Source organism: Pterocles gutturalis, unplaced genomic scaffold (assembly GCF_000699245.1).
Source record: "Pterocles gutturalis isolate BGI_N339 unplaced genomic scaffold, ASM69924v1 scaffold18073, whole genome shotgun sequence".
Taxonomy (NCBI): Eukaryota; Metazoa; Chordata; class Aves; order Pterocliformes; family Pteroclidae; genus Pterocles; species Pterocles gutturalis.
Window position 1 is genome coordinate 1,053 of NW_010125977.1, and position 12,909 is coordinate 13,961.

The window sequence follows — 12,909 nt, forward strand, 5'->3', positions numbered from 1 at the left end:
GAATTGATTAAAAATCAATGGATACCAATGGAATTGATTAAAAATCAATGGATACCAATGGAATCAATTAAAAATCAATTGATGATGGATATCAATGGAATTAATTAAAATTCCATTGATGGATACCAATGGAATCGATTAAAAATCAACTGATGATGGATACCAATGGAATCAATTAAAAATCAATTGATGATGGATATCAATGGAATTAATTAAAATTCCATTGATGGATACCAATGGAATCGATTAAAAATCAACTGATGATGGATACCAATGGAATCAATTAAAAATCAATGGATACCAATGGAACCGATGAAAAATCAATGGAATTGATAGACATTGAATGAATTAAAACCTGATTCCTCCCGTAAGGAAATCTCGAACGGAAATCCAACTCAAGACGGAATTTTGAGGAAGGACATGGGGAGATTTGGTGAAAATAGAACTGGAGGAACATGGACCAGGAGGTATAGCGGTTTTTCCCCCAAAAAAATGGGATGTAATTGTGAGTTACAGGCACTTCAAAGTGGTCCTGATGCTGCCAGGGCTCATTTTTTTCACCAGGACCACGCAGAGATCTCGTCGCTGCTGTTCCTAAACGCACTTTTCATCCCGAACCTGGGAACGCGCTTATTTTTCGGACCGTCCTCCTGCGATGTTTCTGCGGGACGTCGCTTCTGGACACGGTGTGGCCACATCTACAGTCCCCAAACCTCCTTGGAACCCACCGCCAGGAAAAAAATGAAAAAAGAAAAAAAAAATTTATTTTGTTCCTATGGCAACCCAAACAATATTACCTTGACTTAAACGGATTCAGGCAATATTAAAACCAGCCTCTTTAGGAATTCCTGGTGTCGGAAAAGGGGCTGAGAATTTTAATTTTGTGTAATGCGAGTTGACACCGTGTTTATGAGCTGCTTGCTGAATGTTTTCTTCAATTAGTCCAAAGCAGAGAGGATTTGTTTTCGGGGCTTAGCCGGGAAGACGGAAGGCGCAGGATTCGCGATGCCAAAAGCGTGATTGAGTTACGGCGCTGTAATGGCGCTTCCCTTCCCAATATCTCCAAAAAAAAACCCTTTTTCAGGGAAATCTGGCACCATTTCTGACTTATTTTAGCAGAGGAATGGGCTCGGTGTCTCGCAGGCGGGTGGGTTTGTAACGGCGCTTCCCTTCCCAATATCTGCAAAAAAACCACCCCTTTTTCAGGGAATCTGGCACCATTTCTGACTTATTTTAGCAGAGGAATGGGCTCGGTGTCTCGCAGGCGGGTGGGTTTTTGGTTTTCCCAACTCCAATATCTGTTTTCACGTTTTCTTTTTTCCGCTCCATCCCTCTCGCTCTCATCCTCCCCACGGTTCTCAAAACTTTCTTTGACCTGCTCAGCAAGGTTCCTTGGAGGTTTTCCCCAAGGAACTGGTGGAACCGCCAAGGTTAAAAATATAAAAAAATCCAGGGAACGGCGCCAGTATCTATACGGATAAAAATAATTAAGAAAAGCATGAAATTTCACAAGCCAATTTTTTTTTTTTTTTAATTTTCATAAACAACAGGGAGTTTTCCATCAGGGTTTTCCTGAATTATCGTGATTCTTACTTTGTGAAATCAAAGTAAAGCTTCTGTGCATCAGAAGTGTTCTTGATGGATCTGTCCTTGGATTTGGGGCTCTGGGGTGGATCCACCTTGGGTTGGGCGTGTTACGGGAATCAACGCGTCTCTGGAAAATACGGTGAGAGCTGATGGGCACTTGGGGATGGCGTGTCCCAACGTCAAGCGGTATTTGTGTCGCTGGGTTCAGCATCTAGCGAAGCCAGGCAGGTCTTTCGTTGGGGGGGGAGTCATTCCTTCTCCCAGTTGAAATGCAAAGAAAAGTCAGTTCTTACTTTTAAACTGGATATTTGGAGGATAAGGGATGGAAATCTGGAAAGAAGAAGAGTTTGATGACCCCCAACTGGCAGAACTCATCGGAAGGGACAGAAACGTGGAAAGAAGAAGAGTTTGATGACCCCCAACTGGCAGAACTCCTTGGAAGTGGTTCTCAAGAAGACAAAGACATGACCAAGTCTAGTTGCTGGGCGTGGAGTAAAGGAAAATTCAAACTGGAAAGAAGGAATGAGGAGCTTGGTGAGCCTCCGGAACCTCATCCGGCAGATCCTCTTCCGTCACCGGAGCCTCCAGACCATGGCTGGCTGCCCTTCACTGCACGTCCACCACCGGCAAACGGGCTTGAGGTGGGAATCCCTGGGTGAGATTCTCTGGGATGTGACAAAAATGGGGTCGGGCGACATCACCGGGATCTTCCATTCGGGCTTAAGGTCCAGGAACATTGACAAATTAATATTTAGTAACACATCAGGTGTTTCTGATTGATCCCGGAGAGCCGTGAGCACAGACTGGCTCCGTTTTTTGGGTCTTTTTTACTCTTTCACTTCTGCTGTAACAGAAGGATGTTGGTTTTAGGAAAGGGATGGGTTTGGACTCAGCCCAGATTTGGGCTGGGATTCTGCCTGGAACATGCTCCCAGTTTGCTCCATGGTGAAGACAGCGAGAGGTTGCGCTTACACGGCTGCTCTTTCCTCCCATTTTTTCCAACTCCAAGTCGATGATTATTTTTCAGGTGCGACTCACGGAAAGACAAAGAGGAAAGAGAAAGAGAGACGGGGAGGGAAGAGAAACACACACAAAGGAGAAAGCAATCCCACCCCATTTCGGTCAGAATGTCCCAGCCACTTCAGCCGAAAGCCACCGCACAGCACAAATCCATGGTGGTATTTGGAAGGGATGAGCCCACCCCTGTAAAGCCTCTTCATCCCTCTCCGCAGAGTTTGCCAGGAGGATTAACCCAGTCTTGTTTCTCAATCCCAGTTTATGAGTTCCCTGCTGGTGGGGAAGATCCTGTGTGTTTAAACAACAGCCTAATTAATCCCGATTTTATTACTTTCTCTTGTCAAGTGGCTAAATAGAAGCTGTCAGCCGGCAGCCACCGCCGCTCACATTTGTTTAGATCCCAAATTACTTCATCAGAACCATCTGCTCGCTACGCGGGGCGCTCCGCCGTTGTTTATTTCTCTCTCCGGACACGCCGGGGGGGGCACAAACAGACCCCCCGGCAGAAGGTTTCTCCAGGGGACGGTCCCAGAGGGGTCTGGAAAGTCCCCTCTCTAGGAGCAGCCTAACAAAGCCAGGCCTAGGGAGGAACAGGGGACACAGAGCTCTGTCCTGTTGGGTCAGGTACGTCCGTGTTCCTCCTTGGGGCGAAGGAAAGCCCCAAAGTTGGGATGGATGCTTCTTGAACAGTTCCAAACATCCACCTCCTTCTTCTCTGGGCTTCCTGAGCCTCAACCCAGGGTTGATCTTCCCCACCCAAGTGTCCAACCATCAGGACCTTAGAGAAACATGGAATGGGTTGGGTTGGGTTGGGTTGCGTTGGGTTGGGTTGGGTTGGAAGGGACCTTCAAGCTCCCACCATTCCAACCCCCCACCATGGGCAGGGACACCTCCCACTAGCCCAGGTTGCTCCAAGCCCCGTCCAACTTGACCTTGAACACCTCCAGGGATGGGGCATCCACAGCTTCTCTGGGCAACCTCTTCCAGTGCCTCCCAGTAAGATATTTCTTCCTAATATCTCATGTAAATCTCCCTTCTTTCAGCTTAAAACCGTTATCCCCCATCCTATCCCTACACCCCCTGATCAAGAGCCCCCCCATCTCTCCTGTAGCCTCCTTTCAGCACTGGAAGGTGCTCAAAGGTCTCCCCTGGAGACTTCTTGTCTCCTTGAACAACCTCAATCCATGTGTTGAACTATTCTGGCAGAAGAAACACCTTTTCTGATTTTTTTGAAAGTTGGTTCATTTAAAACCAAGCTGAACTTCTGCGCTTTGCAGGAAAAAATTCAATATTAATTAGAAAATATTGACTTCTGACCACCAAAGACCTCAACATCTTAGACCTACAATGTCCTAGATGGGAATTTCCGGCAGGGACACAGATCCTAATTAATATTTAACACATTTAAAAGAAGCTAACTGACTCACAAACACCAGGTTAAGGTGTATTCCTTCTTTGGAACTCACCTAGTGGAAATAGTTTGTCATTTATCACCCCGAGTGACACAGCTCAAGCTGCAATATCGCCGTCGCCCACGTTGTCTAACCACCGGCACCTTCTTTGCAGGTTGTTCCAGACCAAATGCAGCAGTTGTTTGAAGGCGATCGCCCCGTCGGAACTCATCATGAGGGTGCTGGAGAACGTCTACCACGTTCACTGCTTCTACTGCTGCGAGTGCGAGCGGCGGCTGCAGCGCGGAGACGAGTTTGTGCTCAAGGAGGGGCAGCTCCTCTGCCGCAGCGACTACGAGAAGGAGAAAGAGATGTTGAGCGCGATCAGCCCGGCACCCACTGAGTCCGGTGAGGGGCCGGGGGGTGGGATCCAGGGGGGACCTCATAGCGGGCAGGACCGCCTGGTCCCTAATTAACTCTAGGAAAAGCTTCCGAGGGAGGAGATGTTAGGAGGGCGAGGTTGTAGCATAATTTTCCCCTTGGGGACAGGTTGCCAGGGTGTTGTGGTTTTACACCAACCAGCCGCTCGCTCACCCTCCCCGCTCCCTGCTCCTGGGGATGGGGAGAGAATTAAAGGGGTGAAGGGAAAAGAGACTCGTGGGGTGATGTTAGAACAATTTAATAACTAAAATACAAAAATATTGGAAGAGGTTTGGGTGGAGTCCTCTGAGATATCACAGGATGGATGGAGTGGTCCATCATCTCCATCTCTGAATTGACAGCGTTCCCCGGAGCCACAGCTCATTCCACGAGCTTTGCTGGCTTCGTTCTGCTCTAAATCCCACCTGAGAAGGAGCAAAACCTCTGAATCCTTGACTTAGGAGGTGGCCCAGCAAGGTCCTGCTTTGCTGAACCACCGCTTCTGCTCTTCCGTCGCAGTGAAAAGCGAAGACGAAGACGGCAGCCACTCGCACGGCAAAGGCGGCGAGGACAGCAAAGACCACAAACGCTCCAAGCGCCCGCGCACCATCCTCACCACGCAGCAGCGCCGGGCGTTCAAAGCTTCCTTCGAGGTGTCCTCTAAACCTTGCAGAAAGGTAGCGGGTGGTTGCTCGGCACAACTGCTGGCTTGGATCTTTTTTAAAGTTCAACTTAAATTCTGATTCAGTTCTCCTGGCTTTTGGGGACAGGTAAGAGAGACCCTGGCAGCCGAGACGGGCTTGACGGTTCGGGTGGTCCAGGTCTGGTTCCAGAACCAAAGAGCCAAGGTGAGTGATGGTTCCCATGCCATGGGATGTTCGTTCGATTCAAAAGAGACGTAGAATAGCTCAGAAAATCAGAAAATAGTTGGAAAAACAGAAGAACAACTCTGCAGGAGCATCCACAGCTCCACCTAGTCCTACAACATATATCAAGCTTAAAGAGAAATAAAAAAATTTGATTAATTATGGATGTTCACATGGTTTAATATCTTCCACTTCGGGTTTCTTTTTTTTTATTACTCTTTTTCTACTTGCTTTCCCCTCCTCACTATAGAAAGACTCGAAGGATTTCCCACTTCTAGAAGTTGAAACGCTACGAATTTTGCAGAATTTAAAAAGTGAAAAGAGAAAATACGCGCCTTGGGAAAACCTTAATTTGTAGTAAAACAAAGTTCTTCGTCTTTTAAACCGCAAATGGCATCTCCCACAAAAACAACATCACCTTTGATGGCAGAGGAGTGATCCAGAAGGGTCTGAGCAGGGTTAGATCGCGGCAGAGCTTGGTTGCCGCGAAAGGCGGGTGTTGAACGCAACCTACTCCTCTCCTCTCTCGGTCAGAACCTCAAATCCAGGATTTCCGTCTTGTTGCAGATGAAGAAGATCGCTCGCAGGCAACAACAGCAGCAGCAACAGCAGCAGGAGCAAGACCAGCTGGGCAACGCTCGCTTGGGGACGGGGAGAGGGACCGGCCGCAGCAGCCGGCAGAGCAACGACGACAGCGAAGGTGAGGAACCGCCGCCGGGATGGGATGAAGGGGATGGACACGGAAATATCGATAGGGACGGTGCACAGGGAGAGATGAGCAAAAACCACGTGGGCTGTAACCAAATCGGGGCGTTACGGCAAGCTGGAATAACTCGGGGACGCACAGCAAGGCTCACGATGCAGCACGGATCTCTTATTTTTGAGAAGTCAATGGGTTTTTTTATCCATTGCATGTATGCACAGAGCCTAGAACATGCATCTCCTCTTTTTGAGAAGTCAACGGGTTTTTTTATCTGTCGATAAGAGCCTAGAACAGGTATCTCTTATTTTTGAGAAGTCGATGGGATTTTTTATCCGTTGCATTTACCACAGAGCCTAGAACACGTATCTCCTTTTTTTCGAGAAGTCAACGGGTTTTTTATCTGTCGATAAGAGCCTAGAACCCGTATCTCTTATGTTCAATAAGTCGATGGGATTTTTTATCTGTTGCATTACACACAAGAGCCTAGAACACATATCTCCATTTTTCGAGAAGTCAACAGGTTTTTTATCTGTTGCTAAGAGCCTAGAACACCTATCTCCTCTTTTTGAGAAGTCAATGATGGTTTTTTTTATCCGTTGCACATATGCACAGAGCCTAGAACCGTGAAGCGCTGGTCCAAACTCAGCCCCCAAATATCACTCCCGTGACGTGAATAATACCGTGACCGTCCTCAATCCCACCGTGTGTTGCGCACCCTTCAACCCATCCCACCGCTTGTGTCTCTAGACGGCGCGAGCGTCCACGGCTTGGATGGGCTGATGGTTCCGTATCCCCGCATCCCGCAGCAGCACAGCTGCTGCCCCTGGAGCAGAACGGCTACCGCACGGATTTGTACCGCCAAGGGCTGACGCCGCCCCAGCTGCCCGGAGACCATCTGCATCCCTACGGTAGGTGTGGGGATTGTCCCGTCTCTCCAGCAGAGAAAAAAAGTCATGAAAATCCGACTCTGGTGACGGAGACGGCAGCAGATGGTGGTCTACGGGATTTGGGCTGAGCTGTCGTGGTTTGTACAACGCAGCCGCTCGCTCACCCTCCTGGGGATGGGGAGAGAATTAAAGGGGTGAAGGGAAAAGAGGCTGGGGGGGTGAGATAAGAACAATTTAATAACTAAACTACAAGAATATTGGAAATAATAATTCTTATAGCAATATATACAAATAGACAAATGAGTGATGCATGGTGACACTGCTCACGCGATGACCAAGGCTCAGCCCGCTCCCGGCCAACGATCCCAGAACAGGGAGAGTCTCAAAACCACAATCCTGGAACGGAGATAGGAGCCTGAGTGTCCAAGTGACTGAGACAACCCTGAGAGAGATAACCTGGAGCAAGAGAAAGAACATCTGGACAGAGCCTCACCTCTATACTGGGCATACTGGGCATGATATGGAATAGACCATCGGCCAGTTTGGGTCTCAATCCTAAACCTGAGGTCGAATCCTGGGCTAGTAACTGGGGCTGTGCTCCCTCCCAGGTTCTCCTGCCCCTGCAGACACTTCTCAGCAGAGCAGAGAAGCTGGCAAGTCATTCCCACTCAAAATTTCCTTTTCCTTCCTCTTCCAGACTCGGAAGGAGTTTTTCACGACATGGACAGTGACAGCATCAGCCACCTGGGCGACTGCTTGCTGTCCACGGCCGAAGCCAACCTCCTCCAAGCTCGCGTGGGCAACCCCATCGACCGACTCTACTCCATGCAGAGCTCCTACTTCACATCCTGACCAGCCAAAAACTCCCGGCTCTTCACGACGAGCTCACCTGGATGCTGCTTCCAAGTCAGAACGAGGGAGAAGAAACAAGACTGAGACCTTCAGAGACTTTCCTTGAGCGTCGTACGACGGGAGGAGACGATGACGTCCATGAGCACAAATTCCTGGAGATCTTTTGCAGAACTTGGGATCGCCTCTCTCCTTTTTTTTTCTAGATCGTTGGGATGATGTTTAGCTGTAACTTTAGCGGTTTGTCCAGTGTTCGAGCTTTTGAGCGTTCTGTCCTGCAAACAAAGACCAAACCAGAGCTGCCCTTCCCACCAAAACTCCGTTTATTTAAGTCTTGGTCGCAGCCGAGCGGCTCGCTGGGCGGATTTGCCTCATTTTCCAATCCAGGTCCAGGTTTCATGCAACCACGTGAACTTTCCACGGTGAAATGCAAGGTCCTGAGGCCTCTCTAAAGGATGAAATTCTGAGATTTTCTACATGGTCATCGATCACTTGGCCCAAGATGCTTTTTTAATGGTTGATGTCTCTGAAATGCGCAAAACTTTGGCCCCAGATTGAAACGGCTACGCTCGGGTACCTGCTTTGAGAAATAACGGAATATTTACCCTCTGTCATATTCAAGGATGCCAAGAGAAGCATAACATCCCCCCAGTGAGTTCTCCATCGTCTTTATGTCTTGTCTTTCCCAAACAGGGCAGTTTTACTCCTTTTATGGACGGAACAAACACTTATTCTCAAAAAAATCACGGTAACTTCCATTTTTTTCTTTTTTTAAAACAGCAATTTATTTTTTTTTAATTCTCAAAATATTCCTGCTGGAAAGCCCTTCCTTTGTAGCTCTGTCCGCAGTAGGATCTCCCACCCAAAGGCATCCCAACACCTCCCTTCCCACCACCAAGCGATGGGAGAAACCGGGTTGCGTTATCCCCCAACGCGTCCCAAGAGGCTCCATTTGGTTTTTGCTTCGAATGGAAATTGGAAATTCTTGATTCTCCTACCCAGGACCCAAGTCTGGACTCCCTTTGCTCTCAGTATCAATATTTCTCCCCGTGTACATAGTTTACAGACACTTTTGATGAGGGAAGAGGGAGCCTTTTGCAGAAACGGCGATTTTTTTGACCTCGCTTTGCCCAAATGGAGAAGTTTTAGACCAAGCTGCTGCAGTGGGTTGATTTCCACCGTTGTCGTGTGGTCATCTACCCCTAGGAAATGAAAAACTCAAATTGTTTGTTACTTTTAGAGGCTCTTGCACTACAGACGGTCTGAGATGAAATGTTAAGACAACATAACACTGAACTATGTACAAATCGATGTTTCTCCCAAATCCCAGTGTCGCCCAGCGAGTCCCCCACCCTTCCTTCCCTGTGATCTCGTGCTGTGATGTGCCCGATGTTTTGGGGGTTTTTTTTTGCATGTATATTTGAAAATTTAAAAAAAAAAAAAAAAAAGCAAAAAAAAGTGAGAAATCTGCAGCTTGCCTCAGTGTAATCAGAAAAATCGCGGGCGCTAGCTGGCTCCCCGTGGTCCCATGAGGGTTGGTCCGGGCTCTTCATCCATCACCGTTCCCAGAAACAAAACATCCTGGAGCGAAGGATACAGAGGAACTAAAATCCTAAAGTGAATAAATAAATATGTCAAAGAGCTTTGCTGGACCGGGAGCGATGGATGCAGAGGGGTGTGATGGTGACAAGGCTCAAGAGCCACCGATGGGATTCAAACCCTAATGAAAAATAAATTATTTTTGAAGATGCTTCAATTTTGAGTCCAGATTCTGCACGAAACGAGCAGAAATCAGGAAAGTGGCCACAGAGCCCAAAAAAAATCAGGTTTGAGTCTTGCTTCTTCTCTTCCCAAAGGCTGGGGCTGATTTTTGGAGCATCGACAGTTGGATTTCAGAGTTCTGTGGGTGAAGCGTCTCCCAATATCTTGCCGCAGAAGGAGCTTCGTGTCCGTAGGGAGAAGGGATTTGAACCTTTTTTACCCCAAAATACGGATGGACAGGGGTGAATTAAGCCTCACGGCTATCGTTGGACTTGGGGAATTTGAGAGGAAATCCCAAAAAGAGGCGAAGCTCACCCAGCAGCAGAGTCAAAAATAGACTCACCTGCACCTTGGGCAACACCCTGGGTTTGGGGTTTTTTTTGGTTTTTTTTGGCTTTGCCTTTTTTTTTTACTCTGCACGGTCGAGAGACAGAACAATTGTTCTCATCCAGCAGGTCCTTGGCTGGGAGACGCCGATGTTTTTTTGACTTTGCCTTTTTTATTTTACTCTGCACGGTCGAGAGACAGAACAATTGTTCTCATCCAGCAGGTCCTTGGCTGGGAGACGCCGATGTTGGTGAGAAGGAAGGTTGGGGAATGCCCACTGCGCTCCGAAATGCCCCAGATGTGCTTTTGGAGACAGAATAAAGGTGAAAAAAAAGCAATTGGAGGGGACAAGAGTGACCAAGAGATGAAAAATGCTCCTCTCCGACCACGCCATGCTCCAAAAAAAAAAAAAAAATTAAAAAAAAAAAATCTGGAGGCTGGCCAAGGAAAGCAAACGTGTGTGTGGATGGAATGTGGCTTCGTGCAGCTCCCCTGCCCTCGATAGTTGCCCATTTCGTAGCCGGTCCTGCCAGAAGCACTAAATCTCTCCCGGTGACTGCAAAGACCAAAGGAACGAGGTTGATTTATGATTCCTTTAAGTAAGAGAAGCAGAGTGTAAAACGAGAATATTTTCTGGATGAAAAATTAAAGAGATGTTTCGGGTTAGTTCCTCATTCTAGGCTCATGCGTAATTTACCTGATGGGTTTGAAAAAAGTTCCACTTGAAAGGAAAAGTGACCTCAACAGGCTGGGAAAAAAAAAAAAAAAGTCCCGACACACTTAAATTCACTTTCTGGGAGCTCTAAACCAAGAAGAAACGGAGGAAAAACAAAGCGGGGAATTAACTCACCCAATGATCCTTGGCTTTCTCTTAGTTAAGGACTTCAGAGCTCCTTGCACGCCTTAATTAATTATCCCTCGTTACTCCCCAGCCAAGCAGGTGCTATTTATTTCAGAATATCTTACGAGTGCGCTTCTGAGGCCACACAGAAAGACGGTGGGTGAGTTAAAACAGAAAAAAAAAAACAAAAACTGACATCCAGTTTGGTCAACTCCCAGCCAAAACGCACATTTGCCTGAAAGCAAAGAGTCAAGAACAATAAAAAGTGGAAAAACCACAGAATTGGGTGATGGAAACCAAGCAGAGAACGGCAAAGCTTGCGCCAGAAGACGAGAAACAGGATTGTGGCGACGCAAAAAGACGCGTGTGATCCTTTAAAATAATTAATCCCCGAGCACGAACGAGACACAACGTTCTGTAAAAGTTCCCCATCATCTCAGAATTTGCTCCTTTGGGTTCTTCTCCAAGGTACCACCGGGCTTGAGTCTTTATTTCTCGGCTGGTTTGGTTTTGGGAGGATGCAAGAGGACCAATCGAGCCAAATCCTGCTCTAAATATTGATTTTTTTGCCCCCAAGTCTCCCCAGCTCTGTAAAAGTTCCCAACCATCTCAGAATTTGTTCCTTTGGGTTCTTCTCCAAGGTACCACCGGGCTTGAATCTTTATTTCTCGGCTGGTTGGTGTTTGGGAGGATGCAAGAGGACCACTCGAGCCAAATCCTGCTCTAAATATATTTTTTTTTTGCCCCCAAGTCTCCCCACTCTGGGAAATTCAGGTTTATTCCCTAATTTCCAAGAGTGACAAGACACAACCCTGTGGTCCAGAAATAAAGAGAACATTCCCCGGGTTCCTAATTTTTGTTTAATTTTGGGGTTTTCAGAGGTTTCCTGGGCCAGTTCACGCCTTAGGAAAGATACCGGAGCACCCACTGCTCCTTTTAGCTTTTATTCCTAAATATGTTTCCAGTGACGGGACCAAAAAAACCCAAAATCCAGGTTTGGAAATCACAGCTTTTCCCAAAACTCCAAAGGGCGGTGGTGAGAATTAAACCGATTAATCCTGGATATCGGGCCGCGGATTCCTTCCAGGATAAGAGGAAAAATTCCCCCTGGCTTCTCCTAGTCATCACCTGGCACATCCCATTGAATAAAAAAAAATTATTGGTATTCCTTTCGCTTTTCCCAAAGGAATTTTGCCCAGTTTGCCAGAGCTACAAAGTTGATTTAATCTAGAAATTAATCCAGAGCGGGTAAACCGAGGAAAGCGACAATTTTAGGCGGCGACCGTCACCCCAACGTCTCCTTCCATGGGAAGGATCCATCCTCGCTCTCTCCTTCGGGAAATTATTTCCTATTTTCACGACAGACGCAGTGAAAGATGTACATCTTTTATTCAGAATAAAACCCACGGCTCGTATTTTCTCCCGAAATAATTTCTCCTCTCGATCGCACGTGGAAACAGGAGGGAGCAGCATCTTCCTCTCTCCGGAATTAACGGGAGAGTTTGACTTATCGGTGACAAACCACCCGGCAGCTCGGTGGTTAACATGCTCGAGGAAAATAAAAGCGGCTCAGGCACAGGAGGAGGAGGAGGAGGTAAAACCGGGCTTAAGAGGGGGCCCAGCGCACCTACAACATAATGAAAAATGGGTTTTCTGCCGCCAGCCTGACATTTCAATACAGCGTCAACCACCTTCGCTGCCGTATATCGGCATCCTTAATAAAGATATTCGCGCGCACGGACCTTTGTATGACTAATGGGGTGCTGCCTGGTGGAAATAAAACTCCAAAGATTCACTAAAAATCAATTTTTTTTTCCTCCTTTTCTTGTAGCACTCGCTGCTTGCTTTGTATTTATTTGGAAGCAAAGCTACCAGTCGCTTTTTTCTCCCAATTTTTCTACGGGTAGCTAAATTTTCCATTTTGCATGCGCGGAATTTGCTAAAAGGAATTATCAATTTAAAGGAAAAATTCCGCGAGCGTGAATTTATGGTTTTAGACGCGACCCAGCGTCGTTGCGTGTTAAACGCAGCCAGATACCAGCGCCGCCGAGAGCCCAGCTCTGCAAGAAACTGGAGAAAACCAACCAAAATCCGCCGTCCCGCTCCCCAAAGGAGTTAAAATTCTGCCCGAGCGGAACACGCCGAGGGCTCAAAGGCGAACGCTTGGCTCGGGATCAATTTGTCCCAGGAAAGGGGGTGTGAACCCCTGGGAACCTGCTCAAAGCCAAGTTTCCTGGTTTGTGCCTCACCCTCAGGTATA

At 47.4% G+C, this 12,909-nt stretch overlaps 1 protein-coding gene across 1 annotated transcript; it reads left to right on the forward strand.

Annotated features, from left to right (window-relative positions):
• The first annotated feature begins 2,109 nt into the window (after positions 1 to 2,109).
• Positions 2,110 to 7,723, forward strand: LOC104465668 (LIM homeobox transcription factor 1-alpha-like). The gene is given in 8 exon segments (XM_010078802.1): positions 2,110 to 2,228; positions 4,171 to 4,403; positions 4,935 to 5,092; positions 5,186 to 5,263; positions 5,849 to 5,981; positions 6,732 to 6,790; positions 6,793 to 6,892; positions 7,569 to 7,723. Coding segments are annotated over 8 exon segments (1,035 nt in total).
• Positions 7,724 to 12,909: the final 5,186 nt, after the last annotated feature.